The sequence below is a fragment of the Nipponia nippon genome, unplaced genomic scaffold (genome assembly GCF_047370975.1).
Source record: "Nipponia nippon isolate SJK-2023a ecotype South Korea unplaced genomic scaffold, ASM4737097v1 scaffold_7, whole genome shotgun sequence".
NCBI lineage: Eukaryota > Metazoa > Chordata > Aves > Pelecaniformes > Threskiornithidae > Nipponia > Nipponia nippon.
Window position 1 is genome coordinate 42,226,651 of NW_028262391.1, and position 19,683 is coordinate 42,246,333.

At 37.3% G+C, this 19,683-nt stretch overlaps 1 protein-coding gene and 1 non-coding gene across 5 annotated transcripts in view; both read left to right on the plus strand.

Moving 5' to 3' along the window:
* Positions 1-44: 44 nt before the first annotated feature.
* Positions 45-15,970, plus strand: GPATCH1 (G-patch domain containing 1). Of its 3 annotated transcripts, none has more exons than XM_087740411.1 (20): positions 45-179; positions 1,281-1,415; positions 1,699-1,784; positions 2,219-2,379; positions 2,726-2,823; positions 2,987-3,045; positions 3,393-3,638; positions 4,446-4,593; positions 5,358-5,437; positions 6,490-6,694; positions 7,343-7,630; positions 9,504-9,685; positions 9,973-10,100; positions 10,377-10,510; positions 10,844-11,013; positions 11,711-11,915; positions 12,976-13,086; positions 13,560-13,684; positions 14,205-14,350; positions 15,594-15,969. In XM_087740411.1, the coding sequence occupies exons 3-20, from the start codon at positions 1,773-1,775 to the stop codon at positions 15,613-15,615; spliced, it is 2,520 nt and encodes an 839-aa protein (XP_087596537.1). In that variant the 5' UTR covers positions 45-179; positions 1,281-1,415; positions 1,699-1,772; the 3' UTR covers positions 15,616-15,969. The 3 variants fall into 3 exon arrangements, 2 of the variants coding, with proteins under 2 accessions (XP_087596537.1, XP_009464029.2); XM_009465754.2 differs by having other exon boundaries at positions 87-216; positions 15,594-15,970; XR_015700714.1 differs by lacking the exons at positions 14,205-14,350; positions 15,594-15,969 and having other exon boundaries at positions 109-216; positions 12,978-13,086.
* Positions 15,971-17,584: 1,614 nt separating this feature from the next.
* Positions 17,585-19,683, plus strand: part of LOC104013300 (uncharacterized) — a 31,551-nt gene continuing 29,452 nt past the window's right edge. For both annotated transcript variants that reach the window (XR_015700626.1, XR_015700627.1), the window contains exon 1: positions 17,585-17,697. This is a non-coding gene — a transcript (uncharacterized LOC104013300). The remainder of the gene's footprint in view (positions 17,698-19,683) is intronic.

A 19,683-nucleotide genomic window follows, 5' to 3' on the forward strand; every position in this document is an offset into this window, starting at 1 on the left:
GCTGGGCCGGGCCGGGCCGGGCCGGGCCGGGCCGAGCAGAGCAGCCGGGGATCACGGGCGGTCCCTGAGGGGAGGGCCCCGCTCCGCCTCCCTCACGTGACGCTGCTGTGTCCCGCGCGAGCCACCGTCGCGGCAAGATGGCGGCGGCGGAGTCCAGCGACAGCGAGGAGGAGGACTTGGTGAGCTATGGGACCGCGCTGCAGCCCCTGCAGGAGGGTAAGGGACCCCCAGGGAGCTCGCCTGCTCCTCCTCGGTACCTCCGTCGTGCCTTGCGGAGGGCGCTGGGGAGCAGCGCGGGCCGGGAGGCAGCGCGGCGTGAGGTGCCGGGGTGTCCCGGAGGGCCCGCCCCGTTCGGCTGGGCCCGGTCCGGGGCTGCTGTCCGCCTCCTCACGGCCTTCGCTCCGGGAAAGCTGTGCCGTGTGGGCCCAGCGCAGACCTGCCTCCCCCTCCTGCTGCCGCGGGGCCTAGGGGCTGCCTCGGCAGCCGCGCTGGCCTGCGAGAGGGCTGCTGGCGCCGGCCCGCGGCGAGGGGCCGCGGGGTGAAGCGGCCTGGGAACGGAGGGCAGGCTCCCCGCGGCGGGCATGTCAAAGGGGCCTCTCGGCGCTACGCTGGCTTTCTGGCGTGCCCCAGGGTTTGTGCGGCACTGTTCTGGTTGGAGCTGGGGGCCTGTCTTTATTTCTGTCCTTTCCCCAAGCCTCAAAAAAAAAGTAGCGTTCAAATAGAACATCTCAAGTATGCAATTATACTAACGTGAGCATCCTACACTTATATTCGTGAGGCAGACTCAGCATCGTCCAAGGACTTCTGTACAGCTGTGACTCCTGGTTCTGTGCCACCTAATTCACAGGAATATTGTTTTAAAAGTGCAAATATTTATGTCAAAGTCGATAGCTTTTGTGTTTTGTTTCAGTTTTGGACAATTCTGATGTGGTGTTATTTTTCAAGACAATTACTTAAGTGATGAAATCCTGTCAGGGGTCTTGCATACTGAACAACTAAAAGTGTCCTCTCACAGGAAAAAAAATGTTCTCAGAACTCATCACAATGTAGGATTTCTATTTCAACACTTAATGCTTTTACTGTAGCAGTGTGCATCAACAGTGTATACAAATATTTAAAGTCGGGTGGGAGTAAATGTAAACTGCCGATGCTTTCCACTTCAGGGTGGCTACTATTTGATCCAGTTCTTAATTGCAAAGAGGAAAATTGCGTCTGGAGCAAGTGGAGAGTCCATTCCTTATGCAATGTTGTGACTTAGTTTCTGATTTATCTGATTGTAGGTGAACGAATTAAAAAGCCAGTTCCTCTTCAAGAACAGACTGTTAAAGATGCAAAGGGACGATATCAGCGTTTCCATGGAGCATTCACTGGTGGTTTCTCTGCTGGTTACTTTAACACTGTTGGCACAAAGGAAGGTTAGATATTTTTCTGTCTTCTGGGAAGGGTTAATTGATTACCATAATTTAATGTTAGTGAAAACAAATTAACTGTCATCAAGCATTTTTTTTCTGCTATTCATTATGCTGTAAATAGTTGAAACAGTATTGTTGAAGTTATTTCCCCTTGAGTTTTTGGACTGCAATTTTATAAATGTTCCCTTGATGTATCCTTAAGGTGTGAGGTTGAAATGTTCGCATTGTTTTCAAATACTGTGTTGCAGTTTACAGTACCTTACTTAGATATTTACTTCCTTTAAAGGATGGACTCCTTCAGCTTTTGTATCGTCACGGCAGAAGAGAGCAGATAGAACCATTTTTGGACCAGAAGACTTCATGGATGAAGAGGTAAATTTAGAAAGGAATACAAATCTTTTGGAAGTAGTTGCCATGGCAGCAGGTTTTCAGGGAAAGAAATCTTCTAAAGAACTTAAATAGTGAAAATGGAAGTAACTTTAAAATTACTTCTTATATACAGTGTTATACTGCTAGGTCCTGTAGGATGTTTCATAGGTTCACTTAGGAAGCTCCTGTAATCTTAATATTAAAAAAACCCCGGCACTCAACCTTTTCACTTTCTCTATCAGAAAATACAAATGCTTTGAAGCTATTTAATATATGACCATTCAAGTTACTGAAAAAGCAACTGTATAAATGGCTTGAAAAAATTAGCCAATATGAGGGTCATATCCTGTTTTCTTTCCTTTACCATTACAGTAAGTAAGCATTTAAGGGAAACATATTTTTAATCTAAATTTTTCCATTTTGTCTATATTTTCTAGGATCTTAGTGAATTTGGGATAGCACCAAAAGATATTACAACCACAGATGATTTTGCATCCAAAGCTAAAGACAGAATAAAAGAGAAAGCTAGACAGATTGCAGGAGTAGTTGCTGCCATTCCAGGAACCACCACGTTTGATGATTTAATAGGACCATCAAAGTAAGTAAATTTAAGTAGCAGTTAACCAAACAATTCCTTTCACTTAGAAGTATTGTATTGGTTAGAAAAGTAAGGTTTGACCACAGTAATCCATGAAAGAGACTGGAAGATCTGCAGTGTGATGCTTTCTAGGTGGCCTGGATTTTTGTTTCATATGTGCAGGCTTGTATCAGGTAAACATTTACAAACGGGGATGTAGTGTATATGCAAATGTTGATACATTCAGATTTGATTTTAAAGTGGGGTATAAAAACATAATTTCAAATGGTACATATGTATATTATTTCCTCAATAAATATTAAAAATGTGGTTTGAGGTGTTTTTTTCCCCTTTGTTTTCTCCTTAGAATAACAGTTGGGGTTGAACTGTTACGAAAAATGGGCTGGAAAGAAGGACAAGGAATTGGACCGCGAGTCAAAAGAAAGCCACGCAGGCAGAAACCTGGTAAGTTCAGTGAAGTTCCTGAGCTCATTAATAGAAAGTTAGCATTCATAGACTGATTAGAAAGTTCATTTTAAAACCTTGTTTTATTTGGTCTGTTTCTTTGATCTTAGAGAAATTTAATAAGGAGTTGTAATTGAATATGATACTATTATGTCTCTTACAGACCCTGCAGTGAAAGTATATGGTTGTGCGTTACCACCTGGACTGTCTGAGGGTTCTGAGGTATTGAACAGGCAAAAGTTGTTTGTTGACTTATGTAAGAATATGTGCTAACACATATTAAAAAAACCCCAAACTTCTTTGATGTCTTTGAACAGCATTTTAACATGCAGTTCCAAGTTTTGTTAAAAGTATTCCTAAATACTTATTATGCTTATTGTGAAGAAAGGTTTTAATGTAACTGAATTTATTCTTTTGCTGCTTAAGGAGGTGTAGTTCATACATATTTTCATATATAATTTAGGAAATGCAAACTTCCCTAGTCTCATATTAAGTAAATGTTGTAAAAGCTCAACAACATACAAAACTTTTAGTCATATTTGCTGTTATATACTTTTATTTTGTACAAGGATGAAGAGGATGAATACCAGCCAGAGAATGTGACATTTGCGCCGAAAGATGTAATGCCTGTAGATTTGACTCCAAAAGAGAATGTCCATGGACTTGGCTATAAGGGTTTGGACCCCTCACAAGCTTTGTTTGGTGCATCTGGAAGAGGACACCTGAATCTTTTCACGGATGGTTCTGAAGACACAAGCAATTTACTTGGTGATTTGAGACACAGTAAAGGAAGAAAACTAGGTATTACAGGTCAGGTAAGGACATTTTTTAATGCATTTTTATTATTAGTGCAGTAAAATCTAAATAAATTTTGTTTTTTCTTCTGTGGAAGGCACCTAGTCATTGTAGGGTTATTGTAAGAAATCTTTAGTGTGGTTTGAGAACAGGATTTTTTGGGTTTTTTTTACTTAATATGAAGATGTGGGCAAATCCTTAGAACTCTTAAATGCCTTCACTCATCGATACTGTTAAAGAGAACTATAACATACCTCACTCTGAATAGCTGGGAGGAGAAAATTCTTGTGTAACTTTGGTTAGAGAAGGTTGATATCCAGTATGGTTTTAGTTTACATTTTTTTGTCAATTTTACTTTCAGTAATGTTGAATCTGTTAGCTAGGGAGGTTTTGCTTCCCTCCATGGTATTTGTAGTTTTTATGTAGAAGCTCTGTCAATTTATATTTCTGGGAATGATGCTTGTTTAATTTTCAGACCAACTTACATTTTTTTTTCCTTTTGAGAACTTAACCTGCTCTTAGTCAGACTGCAAATGTTACCTCGTGGAATTAGGCTGCTGTCCTCATCCTGTACAGACCAAACTTACTGTCCCTCCCTGCCAAGGGAGTGGAATACGCTTGCTTTTGTGTTCAGTGAGGGTTTTTTTTTCCTACTAGTTGGTAGCACATTTTTTTGTGAAGCTGTACATTTTTCCCAGTACATATATGTATACTGGACATTTTATATAATATAGATGGACAGATATACATATAGATGTGTTCTGACATGTGACTTAAAAATATTATTTTTACACTTTTGAATTCTCATTATTTAAAATATACCTTAGGCTTTTGGCGTAGGAGCTTTAGAGGAAGAAGACGATGATATTTATGCAACTGAAACACTGTCAAAATATGATACAGTTCTAAAAGATGAGGAACCTGGAGATGGCTTGTATGGCTGGACAGCGCCTAAGCAGTATAAATCCAAAAAAAGTAAGAACTGCAGTTCTATCTAAAGAGCTAGCATAACTTGTATTTGGGGAAAAAATATGACGTAAGTGTAGTCTCTGTTTTCCAAATATTTTAATTTTCAGTGGACTTGTATCTTCTGGCCCTCTTACCCAAAATTTCATCTAGTCTTCCGTCTATATTGAAGTGTCCAAATGTGGAAATAATTTCCAAAGTCCTCCACTAATCCCAATGCAGATTAAACCCCCAAATTATATTTTTAAAAGGACAATATGTGCTGCTTTGTGAGGTAGAGCATTCAATTCCACTGAAGGAAACAAATGATAGTGAATCATGGCTACAAAATATGACCCAATACTTGCAAAGAGGATTTTTTTTTTAGATATATTTGTGTATTTTCAAATAACATTTGTAAATTGTATCTTGATACCACTTTATTTTTAGTGCAGCTTTTAAGTGCATGAAATACTGTAGTGATTTGTAGAGTACCTATTGACGTTAGTTGTACACAATTAATGGCACTCACAATGTTAGCTACGCACAGTAGTGATACTGTTGCCTCACTATTAGCCATGTTGGTCTTGCAGCAATCTCTCTGGTAGTAGTTTTTTAGCTGTATAATACTAATCCAGATTCAGAACCCTGAATTTTAAGTAAAAGGCAGTGAAGACAAAGAACTACAATAATGCTCCATAAAATGTATTGAAAAATGGAAAATATTTAGAAAAAATGTTTTTTGCTTAACATACATGTTTTAAATATTGACCAACTCTATGGTTGTTTTGTAGGGTCTGAAAGAGAAGTTAGATATATAGGCAAAATCTTGGACGGTTTTTCCTTGGCATCAAAATCATCAACTCCGAGCAAGGTAAGCAGATACTGATATTTTTGTATTAAGAGTAACATCAGCAAATTGACATGTGAGCTCTATGGACTTTACTGTTGCTCAGTGGTTTTTATGTTCTTAGAAATAAAAGTTCTGGTCAGCAATAAAGATTGCTGAATGAGCAAAATTATAGTGTTGGAGGCTATTCAGTACAAACCTAAAATTTGTCAGACTGCTGGATGAATTTAAACTTTGCCTATGTACTGGCTTTGAACAAATGCCTTCTGCACTATCTACTGTTATTTGGCATAAAGTTACAGGAATGGTTTTATTTAACTTCAAAATTAAAAAAATGTACATCTTTTGCTTCTAGATCTTTCAGATGTAGCATTCAGTTTTCTGTAAAAATCAGGCCCCATGCTTCATCCACTTCACTATTTTGGTGACAAGTTAATTCGTTAGCCCTATTCTCAAGTTTGCATCATTTATGCCATATATATATATATTTGCATAAATTAGAATGACAAACAGAATTGTGTGACATGGTCCTCTTTCTCAAGAAGGAAACAGAAGAACACTTGCGTGGTATATAAAATTGCATCGTATAGGAGGCACAGGGATAACCTTTGAAGTAACAAGTTGAATGAACCATGTGGGGGGAAAAGGACTTTGAAAGATATTAAAATACAGTAAGCACAGAAGTACTCAGTAGTTCAATTAATTGATTAAATGATGCGACTTCTGTTTTAAAAAAAATTAATTATTAAGCAATACCAAGAGCATTTTCTCAAATAAAAGCAATGCATGTTAAGACTCTTGTTAATTTTGCTGTGGCTTGAAGTGCACGTTCTCCTATTTTTCATGATCGTTACATATTAACGGTGTAACGTTTTGTACCCGAAGCTTGTATTAGGATGCCACTTACTGATTGGGTCTAAAAGAATCGGTAGCTTGTAGTATCTGTTTCTACTGCTAAGGTGTAATTGAGGAATTTTTAGATTGAGGTGACTTTTTCTGAAACACATTTGTAAGTGTTAAATACAAAGTTGTATCTCTCTCTTAGTGGATTTTTGTTTTGTCGTCCCCCCGCCAAGATTTATCCACCACCTGACCTGCCACGAAATTACAGACCAGTCCATTACTTCCGACCTGTGATAGCAGCTGGGAATGAAAACTACCGTTTACAGAAGGCATTAGAGGAATCGACTGGAAAACTTGAGAGTGATACGACTCAACAAAGCAGGCACGCTTTGAATGCGTCTCAGAGGAGGGAACGACTAGGAGAGACTGGTCTAAAAGGTATTGATATATGTGACCGCACCTTTGCTTGTGTTTCAGGTTCCCTGTTTGTTTATATAACAGTAAAAAATTGGTCCAGCCTTGAACACTATTTTGTAATATAAAAATATTAAATCTAGTTGGATTAGCTAGAATACCTCGTCATTGTTCAGTTTCATCTCGGCAGGTGAATTGTTGACATATCTGCCTGTATTTTCATTTACTTAAATCTTTCAAAGACGAAAAGTATGTGTGCGATTGTGCTTTGTTGTGTTGTTTGGGTTTTTATTTTCTTTTTTTTGTGGCCTTATTATGAATTCAGAATATAGTAGGCTGTGAGGTTTTTTTTTTCCCCTGTAAAGTGAGGTTTCACTGAAATACATGCAAATGCCCTAAAAAGGTAATTTGTAAATGTGGTTAGCATTTGTATCTGCAATAGTAAAGTTTACAAAGTAATATGTAAATATATGGTAAATAGCATAAAAGATGCAATAGTGGCCAATTTTTAATCTGCTATCTCTGCCGTTATACTGTTTATTGATGCTTAAGAGCATTTTCTCTGAATGTATATGCATAGTGGTAGGCTTTTTTCCTCCACTAAAGTGCAGGAATAGTTGAGGTAGTTTTTTATTTCTATTTATCTCTTACTGCTTTTCTTTTTTGTTTTAGGTCCAGCTCCTTCTGTTTTGGAATATCTGTCTGAGAAAGATAGAGAAAGACTCAAAGAAGTGAAACAAGCATCTGAACAACAAATGAAAGCAAAAATGTTGCATCAGCAGTCACGAAATAGCAGGTTCCAGCCAGCCTCCCCAGATGATGCTTCTCACAAATGGCAAATGTTGTTGGGGGGGCAGTTAGCAAATGCTGGTTCTAGTGACTTCAAACCATTTGCAAGAAATCCAGAAAAACAAAAAAGATATGAAAGTTTTGTGAAAAGTCTTAAACAAGGAGAAAAAGGTAACTGAAGAGATTAATCCTGACATTTTAATTTTTCTTTGAAAAAATATTTCTTGATTTTTTTTTTTTTTCCTTTTTTTCCCCTTTTTCATCCTGTTGCATTTTATGTTTGCTATGAATTCTCTTCCTGAATTCCACAGCATTTCTCCCTCTACTTCTTTTTAGGGCCAATATTAAAGAAATTTTTACTGATATTTAATTGTGTTCACTTTAGGAAAACTGCTCAGTAATTTACATGTCAGCAAGACTTGATTTTAGGAATTACATTTCATACTTTTATGCTGGAGCAGAAGTGAAGTTCTCAAGGATGTTCTACTTAATTGCCTGTATTTCTAGGCTTCCCTTCTTTCATTGGCCGAAGTAGACTTCAGCTTTGGCCAGTACCATAAACTATGCATGGAACAAGCATTTTCATTTAGTTTGTTTCTCTTTTGAGGAGTGAAACTGACAGACCCTATAAAGGCAGAAAGATTATCAGGTCACAGTAGAATGGCAATTTTTTTGCCTTTTCCCACACAAGACAGGAAAAATCAAAAGAAAACCCATACCCTGCACTTCCAGAGGAGATAAGTACCCTAAAATGAGGAAGTAGTTCACTCTTGTCTTGATAAAGCTTGTATTACGTGTCCTTTGGATACTCAAACTGCCACTGTCACTTATGTTCGTCTCAGAAAAATTTGTGGCTGTAAAATCATAGCATACATGCAGAGCTCTTACTCAAAACAAACAAAAAAAACCATCAACCCCTTCATCTGTTCTTTTCATGCTGTTTCAGTCTCCTTCCATATTGTTTAGGTTTTTGCTATTAAATGATACTGTGGTATATCTTACATTAAACCAGGTACTTACGATGCCTTGTGGTGAGTTCCCCAGTACTGTGATTTTTCTGTAAGGCATAAAAAGCTGAAATCTGATCTAGGGAGATCAGCAGCAGCAGGTGAATCTAGATTGTCTTAAAATAAAACAAAAAAAAAAAGTTGGTTTGTATTTTAAAAACAAAGGGGCTATTGGGGAAGAAGAAAAAGGGCAACAGCAAAGTTTTGCAGAGGAAAGGGTATACTGTGAGGTAGAAAAGCTTGTTTTGTTATTATAGTATTTTTTTAAATAATCCTTTTCACTAATGAAAAAAGATTTCCTGGTCAGTAGCCTCTTCTGGTTACCGCATTGGCACGGACTACTTGAGCTTTGAACCCACAATTCCTCTGTTCAGGACTGGGTTTTAGCCTGTGTAAAATTGAGTATCCTCTTATGACTGTAAGTGCTTCCTTAGTCATAATGATGAACATGCAGAAATATTTAAATAACTTGAATGATTAAGATCCTGTTTGTAAGAGTGTCTTTGCTTGGCTGGTGTTATTTCCTATTCTTTCTGGGAGCAAATGTGAACCTGTTGCTTTAAACATAGTCTGTATTTTTTACAAAAACCTGTGTCCAAATTCTGTATTTATCAGTGGGTGCTTTATATACCAGAAAGCCCCTTGAAGTTACCAGAGCCTGGCCAGGCTTACTCATTGGTTAACTTTTTTGTTCTGTGTTTTAGTTATTTGAGAAAGCTTTGGCTTATACGTTTTTGTTTTAAACACCTATTAAATGCATTAAGTATTTTGAACATTCCTTAGAGGGCAATGAGTAAAGAGTCAGCATTACAAGTAAAATTATTTAAAATACCTATCTTGCATTTAGCAAATGCTGTCATTCTTGCTATCTTGAAAAACTACCTCAGCAACTACAGTTGAGATTAATACTATGCTTAAACTAAATACTCATTAAATACTTGCAAGGACGTTTGCTTACTATCTTATTTTTTGTTTGAAAAGCATCAGACCTAAGTAAGATGTAATCTCTGCTAAGCATTTATCTCCTTATCTTACAGTAGATACATTGGAACATTATTTAGACCCAAGTATGACAGAATGGGAACGAGGAAGAGAGCAAGAGGAGTTCTTCCGTGCAGCAATGTTCTACAAATCCTCAAATTCAACACTGTCATCCAGGTTTACCCGGGCTAAATATGAAGATGATGTTGACAAAGTTGAAGTTCCTCGCGACCAAGAGGTGCATGCTGTTTACAGTCTTTTAATACCTTGGAGCTGCAGTTGCTGCCTTAACCCTGATTTCCAAAATTCTTTTTCTTTAAAACTCTTTTGTAGGTATAATGTCAATGTTTTGTTGCCCTTCTGTTTAGCAAACTTTTGGAAAAACACTCACTGCATAGGAAGCAGTGATTTCTTAAACTACACTTAAATATTTATGTTTCTGTCCTGTTCTTAAGTTTTACAACAGTAATAGTCAATTCCGTAAGTTGTTACTTATTTAGAGCTATAAATGTTTGACTTTTTCAGAATGATATTGATGATAAGGAAACTGCTGTGAAGATGAAGATGTTTGGCAAACTCACAAGAGACAAGTTTGAATGGCATCCTGAAAAGCTGTTGTGTAAAAGATTTAATGTTCCTGATCCATATCCTGAGTAAGAAGATTGATACTGATATTTTTAACACTTTTTGAAAATTCTGAGTTTTTCATATGCTTGTGGAAAATCTGGCTTGATGTTTTCTTTTTATGTCATAATAGATGTAATATAGAACTACCCAATGTTTTTATTTGCCTCATTAAACATGGTGACCTCTGTCAAAATAGTATACATTTTAAGGACTACTGTAGGTGTTTCAGCTTGTTGTAGATAATTTGAGGCCTTTTCTGTGTTGAAAACAATAATGAACAAACATTTTTATTTCCCTTCTAGTTCTTCCATTGTTGGGTTGCCGAAAGTGAAACGAGACAAGTACTCTGTGTTTAATTTCTTAACCCTGCCTGAGCCCACCACATCTGTAACTCAAGCAACAAATGAAAAAATCCAACAGAATAACAGTCTCAATAGTAAGTTTGTTGTTACTTTATTCATTTAGCTGTAAATAAGATAATAGTATAGAAAAAGCCTATCTTTGTCGTGGAGAACTTATCCACCTGATTTTTTTTTAATTAAAAAACCCCAAACAAAGAAATTGAAAAAAATTCAGTGACATAAAAACTGAAGTCAGTGATATTATGCTAATTTCTTCTACCTAGAAGACCTTTATAGGTCAGACATTCATTAGAAAGATTCAAAAAACATCAAACTACTGAAGAAGCAGAGTAATTTAAAATTGAGTAGGCCATGAAACGCAGGATAATTTGGCATGCAACTGATTTGAATGTTTGGGACGTTTCTAGAATCAAAGAAACCTTCAAGATGGGATGTGTCAGATAAAGAGAAGGAGAAAAAAGATTCTATCAGTGAATTCATTAGTCTTGCTAGATCAAAAGCTGATGTTCAGCAGCAGCCACCAGTGCCAGCAGCAGAAGAATGTGGAACTGGGCCGAGTGAAACTCTTACCACTGAGGTGAGTTTACAACGGTGTTTGAACTTAAAGGGGAATAGCTGTAAACCTTCACAGTCCTGAAAGAAGGTTGGGTAATGTATGAATTGATTTAATACAGGTCAGTTTGCAGAAGAGCCAACTCAGGATAAGCAAAGATGTGAGATTGTACTTTGAAGAATTTTGAGGTTATAAGACTGAGATGTAAAACATTTACAGCATACAAGGACAGCAAGTATGACTATACTTGAAGTAGCAGCTTAAGAGAAGATAAAATGTAGCACAGCAGCCTGGGAGTTAAAATCAGTCCCTTACACCCACTTTGCTCACAGGCACAGAATGTGGTTTTTTTCTGCTTTGAATGGAGGAGGGTGCATACTTTGGGGAGAAAGGTGATGTTTTCCTTTTGCTAAAATTTAGTAGTGTGTAATTGAAGTTTGAATTAATGAATTAGAATTTATAATACATGGGAATCTATTCTCAATTGTCTGTGTAGCACAAATTGCACTACCCTTTACAGAACAGTGACTTAGTTTAGCAGTGTTCCAGAGTGTTACTATTTTGGACTAGCAGTTCCTAAGATTGTGTATTTCACAGCTATTGTGATATTTGAGTGTTTTGTAAATACATGTCAGCATATTTGAAGTTATTACTTTTCAGAGAGAGACTCTTAGTTTCTTTAGTGTTTATAAACACAGTTTGTTATGATGCCGTTCTGCAGGTAGCTAATGAAGATAAGGATCAGGAAGAAGAAAGCAGACCATCCATGGACTTATTTAAGGCCATCTTTGTGAGTTCCTCAGATGAAAAATCATCTTCCTCTGAAGAAGAGAGTGATGAAGAACAGCAACCAACTACTTCGGTAATAGATTCAGAAACTACCAAGCAAGATGATCTACCAGACAGCTCTTCATCTAATGTACAAGGTAGTGCTTAATGGATGTTCATTTTTATAAATGCCTTGTAAAAGCTTCATTTATGAATCAAATACTCCAGGACTGCTGGGACAGTGCTATGCCCTTGTGCAGATCCTCCGGCATTGGTGGAGCTGGGCATGTACAAACTGAATAATACAGCACTGAATAAGGCCTTGCATGTTATAGTGTTGTTTACGTTGCCATGTGTCTTGCGTAGATTTTTATAGGCAAACTGCCCTATGGAATATGCTTGTTTAACTGTGAGGGGAAACAAAACCTCTAATGTTAGAGCATACGTCACTGAGAAATACAGGGAAACTTTTATACTGATGATACATTGTAGGATAGATTGATAAATTATGACTGTCTTGTGGTGGATATTTGACAACTTCAGAAATAAATAACTTGCATTTCATTGATAATTAAATTCACTCTCTAAATACTGACATTCCAATAAAATATAATGTCGAAATAATTTTTCTAAGATGTCAAAAAGTTGCATTTTATTTGTATTCTAGTTATAAAAGTTGCGAGAATACTTCCACAAGAGAGGGAGAAGACCAATCTTTACTTCCTAGTAAAATTTAATAAACAAGCTTTAAAGAGTTCCCACATTTTCAGGATGTCATTAAATTAACAAAATGTACAATATACTTACCTTACAATGGAAATACTTTGTCCACTTACTGTCACAGTTGGTTCTGTTAACATCTAACTTTTAGTGTTCATTAACTTCATACATCTTGTGGAGTCTTTTATTCATTCTAAGTAATGGAAAAGTAGTATTGTGTTACAAATACATGCACTGATACTAATTTAATTAGTAATTGTATAGTGTAAAAGGTCAATTTTGATTAAAAAGGAAAAAAAAAAAAACACAACAGTATGTTGACATGTTTCAGAATGTCAGCTATCCAGTCAGCCAAAGCAGTCCACAGAGATATAGGATGCTGATCAATTTGCTTTCTTAGAGGTTTTTAGAAAGCCTCCTTTAACTTTCTTCAGCACTTCTTGGAAAAAGTGTTACCTTATTTTCCTTTCAAATAAAGAAGTTTTTGTTTTTTCATAGAGAATGTGGCTGCTACAACTGATCCTGGCGTTTCTTTGTTGCCTACTTCAAAGCAGGAACTGGATGCAACAGAGGAGTTTGGACCAAAGCTGCCTCCAGCTTTTTATTCTGGTAGGTTCTGTAGACTTCTAGTGTGTAAATTCTGCACATTGAAGTTGTATGTAAGATACATGATATTTCTCTTTAAAAAACATCTGTGAATAGGCACTTTACCTATTAAGGCCTGTATTATGTTAAACTGGCATCAGCAAATGCTTTTTTACCACGCTATGATCCACTAGCAGGAACCTCTTTGCCTGTGTACCAGTTTTGTTGTAGCTCTGTAGAGGCAATGATAAAAAATTGTAGTGAAAATATAGGACCAGTCTTGCAGTTTCTTTTAATAACAGATTGCAAAGGCATTTAATTACAGTAGGAAGGCTGGAGTTAGGAGTTTTAGACATTTCATTTCCATTTGAAAGCTTAGGTTTGCTTTTTAAATTTTTTTTAACTATCCTATAGATTAAAAGTAATATAGGATTTAATAATAAAATTGCCTTTTTTTGGTCTTTGTTTTTGTTTTTGCATTTGCTTTGTGCTTTTAGGGCCTACTTGGCAACAAGAAGCAGTGGTGCCAGCAAGTTTTCCTGGGCCTAGTAGGAAAGAAAAACATAGAAAGCACAGAGAGAAACACAAGACTAAGAGAGAACACAAACACAAGAAGGAAAAGGTATTTATTTTAAATAAACAGTTTATTGATTCCTTGATCTGCCAGTCAAATTTTTTTATTATTTGTGATAGATTGTAGAAAATAGATATACTGGGACTAGAACTTAAGCAGCTGAGTTTCTCGGGTGTCTTGAAACCTGAAGTTCAGAACAGAAAACTATCCAACTAGGGTGCTGCTGTTTCCATGTATACAATGTGACTACTGATACAATATTGTGGGTAGTTTAATGTTGTATGCTGAAGATGTTGGGCATATTCTGAGAACTGCGTATAATTCATGGCTTCTATACAAATAGTAATGATATTTCTATTTTAGGGGGATTGAGTGTTTAGGATGAAATGTGTGATTTTGGTACATATTTTTTAGCTCAGCCTGAGTATTGGAAAAGAGTCACTGTTAAGTGTTCGGTTTCAGTTAAGCTTGGAGTTTACACTGAAATCAACTTTTTGCTGTTGTTGCCTTTCAGAAAAACCCAAGTCTTTCACAACGAAATAAAGGATTATTTCTCTTCTTTTTACAGAAAAAGAAACATAAGAAACAGAAAAACAAAGGAAAACACAAGAGTAAAAAATCAGAAAAAGACAGCAGCTCAGATACTGCAGATAGCAGTGACAGCCTTAGTGATATAGATACCACAGGCTTGTCACCCAAAGAACTTCTAAGAAGGTAAACAGAAAGTTTACTTAAACACTTGCAAATTTTGCAGTGGATAACTAAAACCTCAATTTATGAGTTGTCATTCTAGTGAACCTATTTGCAGCAAATATGTAGCCAGTCCCTCTATGACTATAAAATACTGCTCACTTTTTTTTTTAATAAAGTGAGGAAAGATTACAAATATTAGGTATCCTAGGCTAGAGGGTAATTAATTTTAGGGTAGAAGCCTCTTGAGGTAAAGGGCACTAAATACACAACTCTTCTGGTTAATGGAGGTTATAGTTAAAGATGACTGATATTTTTGGAAGGCATTTTGAATGGGAATTAAATTGAAAAAGTGCAGGTGGTGATTCATATGTCTGTTACTTTGTCTACTTCTCTTTACTTGGAGACACTGAAAGCAACATTGTCTACTTCAGAATGTTTTGAGTCTGCTTTGGTTTGTTGATAATTAGCAAAAGATCTGATTCAAATAGATCCATTGTGTGGCACTGATGCTTAAGATAATTCTGTGCTGGAGCAGGGAGCAGTGAAGCAAGCGGAACAATGCTTGAGTCATGTACATGTCTGCTAAATTTAGACTGTGCTGTTACATTTTTATAAACTAAAGACTTCGACATCGTGCCAACAGAAATGTGAAAATCAAAAAAGAACAATTTGCAATTTCATTTTGCTCACACACTTGAAGTAAAGTACAAACAAAAGCAACTGTCTGTAGTTCAGATCATAGTCAACTTTTAGTGCATCCCATATGGAGCAGTCACTGTGTTGGCTTCTGGTTAGTGTCTCTTATTAGCTGAAGGAGAGTTCTCAACACATTTGTTGAAATACCACATCCAGCTGACCTAGTGGCAAAATGATTTGGGTCTAGGGGTTTAGTGGAACGGACATGTACCAGTGGAAAGGCTGCCATTCCAAAGGACTCTGCTTTCCATTCCTTTGGAACTGAGCTTCAGTTATGTATTGGTGTTTTCTTATTAAAAACCCAAACAACTACTCCTTTGATTTCTAAATAGATGAAATAGGGGTTTATGCATTTTGCACAGAATGGTGAGACTTCTTTGTACAAGCAGTTACTTTGGAAGTCTTCACATTTGCATGTCTCTCTTTACATCACTGAGAAAATGTTTTTATCTCACATGACTCAGATGTGTCTCTTAAACTGACGTTTAAGAAACTGCTCAAGTAATTAAATATTCTTAATGTTGCATGTTTCTATTCAGTCTGACCTCTTTTTCTCTCTTCCTTTTAGATTAAAACAACTTCAGTATTGAAGAGGTAGCTTGCTTTCTTCAGTGCTGTGTGACTTTTGATCTCAAATTTTTGATCTCCTCCATGATGGTAGATCAATCATGTATACTTCGAAGCACTGTAGATACTGTATTCATATTGAATTTGTTTGAAAGTAAATGTGCATATGTTTATTTTGTGATGCTTCATATGTTCAAAATGTATGGATTATGGAATGTTGAAAAGACTCCTTTCTGGGCAGCATAATCTAAAATACTGCAGGCTCTGTTTTAATTAACATGAAACAAGATATTTTAATAAACTTAAGTATTAAAAATCATTTTTGTGTGGTAAGTCATTGCCTAGGACCTTTAAAATGCTGGAGAGTAAATTTTGGTCTGAATTAAGTTAGCAAGTTAAAAACTAAAGCAATGTAAAATTTGTATTGGGTGCAAGTATTTTTAATGAGTCTAATGCAGAATTTCACATTGTAGTTTTGCAGTATCTGGCTGTATTTGGAGTTATTTTCTTCATCTCCAAATTGTATATAGCATTTACCATAGCAAACCTAAACCAATAAACTGTCACTTTGACACAAATTATTAAGGCTAATGTACTAAAAGATTAGTACTATAATTACAACCTGCCTTATTTTATGTACTTACAACGGAAACTGTTTATACCACTTTTATTTTTGTTTCATGCACTGCATTTAAAAAGCCATTGTCATCTTGTAGAATTATTTTAATATAAAGTGTGAACTAATACTGCACTGCTCTTGGAGTGATCGGGCTGTTAGAACTTCTCTTTCCAGGGTCTTGCACAGGGAAACCGAGAACATTTCTGCTTAAAACTATGAACAAAAGCCTTAAACTGAAATTCACTGTGGTAGATGGCAGTTCTCTGGGGCCTGATTTAGTACATTTTTTCGGTATTCACAGCTTTGTGACAGCTCTTGATGAGAGCGAAGTGATATAATAGTCTTGTGTTGACACACAGATTGTGCGGTTTTAAATGTAAAGTCGACAAGAAAACTTGAGTGATGGAAGGGAAAACAAGAAACTGGGCGTTGAGGTTGCCTCCCTTAGAGGAAAAAAAAAAAACCGCGGCAACTGCATTGCGCGGCGTTTGTGCCCCGCTGACGCATGGACGGCGTGCTGGCGGCGGCCGTGACAGCCGCGGCGGCCGGGGACCCGGCCCTCAGCGCCGCTCTCCCGCCGAGCGGCCGCCGCTGCCTGAGGTAGCGCGCGGGGCCCGATGGCGGCGGGAAGCAGCCGTGGGCCTCTCTTGGGCCTGGGGCCGGAGCCGGAGCCGGAGCCTTCCCCGGCGGAGGGCGGTTGGGGCGACCGTGAGTCCCCCGGTAGGCCGGGAGGGCCCGGCCTTGGCGGGCGGGGAGGGCTGGGGCGGGCCGGGCCCCGGGGTAGTCGAGGGCTGCTGGAAGCCGAGGGTTGGAAAGCTCCGTGTCACTTTACGTGTGGTTAATGCTCGCGGCAGCTGGTTTTCTGTTAGCTCTGTTCGCACAAACACGTACTGGACAGTCATGAGCAAACTCCTACATGACTGCAGAAAAGCCTTTTCAAAATATCTTTGACAAAATTTGTAATGGTTTCAGCTAAAACATGTGGCCTCGGAGCTTGATGTGCTGCCCTTTGATGGGCCAGCATCAAGGAAACAAGTGTTTGCAAGACTGTAGAGAGCCTTCATGAGATTTAAAGATGAATTATTACTTTTCATGAGGGGAAGAAGAACTGAGAGACAAAACCAAACCAAAAGAAACCTTCCCTTCCGGAAAAATAAAACTAAAATCTTCATCTGTCAGCCTTTCTTTCTCGACCAGATTTGGTAAATCACTCCAAGCTGGTACCAAGGAGAGGATGTGAACTCTTCTCAGACAAGTGGAACTTAAAGTTTTTATTCTCCTCCGGTTATTGCTTTCATACTCCCCCTTGTGGACTAAGCAGTCAAAAATAATTTAAAGGAAAAATATTCCTAAACTTTGCTCTGTTCCTTTACAGATCCAATTTAAAATGCCGAGAGGACACGGTGATACTGTGAGCTCCTGCCATTTTGGCTTTGAAGACACAAAAATACTTTCATGCTCTTACGATAGAACAGTGAAGCTCTGGGTATGTTATGAGTGCAACAACAACAAATAAAAAAATCTTAAACCTGAAATCAAACAAGGAATGTTATACAGGCATGAAGATTGACTGAATCATCAAGGAGCCTTCTGAAGATATTTTACTGAAGTTTAAAAATAGCAACTGTAAATGTTTTTGTAGTCACAGATAAATAGTAAAACTCCTATTTCATACTTTGAACACACTCTTTGATGTTAAAGGGTGACCCTTGTAAGCATATCTAGCATACACTGAATTGGAGCTCTAGTTTATTAATATTTTAAAACTAAGTTGCTACACAAAGCTTACTCTTCTCCTGAAGGTTCCTTTTTCTGACTTGTTTATGTATATGGCTGTTTGTGGAGGATATGTAGAAGTTAGGGATCACACAGCTGTTATCAGCATGGCCCTGGTGTTTTCATACTTGTCAATTGTTTTTTCCTTTTATTTAAATCTTGATTTGCACCATTTTATTTTCTTGCTCATCCAAGTTTTGTCTAGGTAGCTGGGGTTTCCCTAAAATTCCAGCCACCCTGGGCAGGGCAGTGGCGAGATCTGAACTGGGGAAGTGTCCAGATTCTGGGTGATCAAATCTAAATTAGTTTAAAAGATAGCTGGAGACATACACTTCTGTGAGGCCTTGAATTTTATGCAAGCAAATGACAATGTAGCTGTGCTAAATACATTGCAGGCATTAAGATCTGGCATATATTAAAGTCATGACGATTCAAAAATTGGTAATGAGTTATAGTAATGCCTTAATATGATACAAATACAAATGAAGTAATTTTATAAAGGATCTAAAGTGTTGACTTCTTACCAATGCAGTTTCTACCATAATCCAAGCCTTTTTTCAAATGTACTGAAAAAAACCCAAGAACCCCAAAAGTGTAAAAAGTCCAGGTGATTTTCAGATTAGCACCATTATGTTATCCAAGAGTTGTGGATGGCTAGATCAGGAAGTCTAGAATGAAAAAAGTCCTGTCTTTTAATGATCAGTTCCAAAGTAAACAAACATGTGGGGATCTTCAGCAAGTACTGTAGATAGGAGAAATAAAAATAAGTGTACCCCAGCGTGTTAGTCATGACATTTAGAGTTTAATAACTGTGAGATTGACAGTTCCAAACCTTCCTGCTTTGTCTGAACTCAGAACTGGAGCTTGTATTTTTCTGTCTTTAGCGAAATGTCATTCAGCTGTCTTACATGTAAGCAAACTGAAATCAAGACCCAAAAATGAGAATATAATCCATTAATTTTTTAAAGCACAGTAGAATATGAATGTTCTTTTTGCTGGAAAGGATACAATGTGCCATTTGCCTGACGTGTGGAAGGACTAATCTTTCTAAGAAATTGTATCTTTATATTTTTTATCTAAGAAAGATTTATTCAACACTTGTTGAGTGATACGTATTTTTCAGAATCTATCTTGAAGTATTTGCTGGAGTATTGGGAACTTTCTGATAGCAATGTATAGGCAAGATTATGTTAATTTATTTTGATAAGCTTAATTTTGTCTGGACAAGCCTAATTTCCTCCTCTGCAGGAAAAGCTGAAGCAATTAGAATTCAGGAGAGTACAGAGGCCTCAGTCAGCCCTGACAATTTCACTTTGGGGTTCTCTTTTTTTTTTTTTCCTCTGAAAGAATAGATATCAAATGATTGAGTGTACTGAGAAAGCATTTGAAGTTCCTCTTGAGAACAGACAGTATCTCACTGACAGTCCACACATCTTTTGGAAAACAAAGATTAATAGGGCACGCAGCAGACAAAGACTAAAATAAGTCTAGAAGGGCAGTTGTGACTGCAAGGCTTTTTTTACTCGGAAAAATAGAACAAGAACATACAGTAACTTTGATCTTTTTTTTTTGCCTTTGGTCTTAGAGACATTCCTAATGATTCTAGTGTCAGTTGTTAGGCCTGTAGTGCATTGACACACATTCAGAAAATAAGTGAAAAAGTGAAAAATAAATTTACTTCCACTCCAGTTTTGTT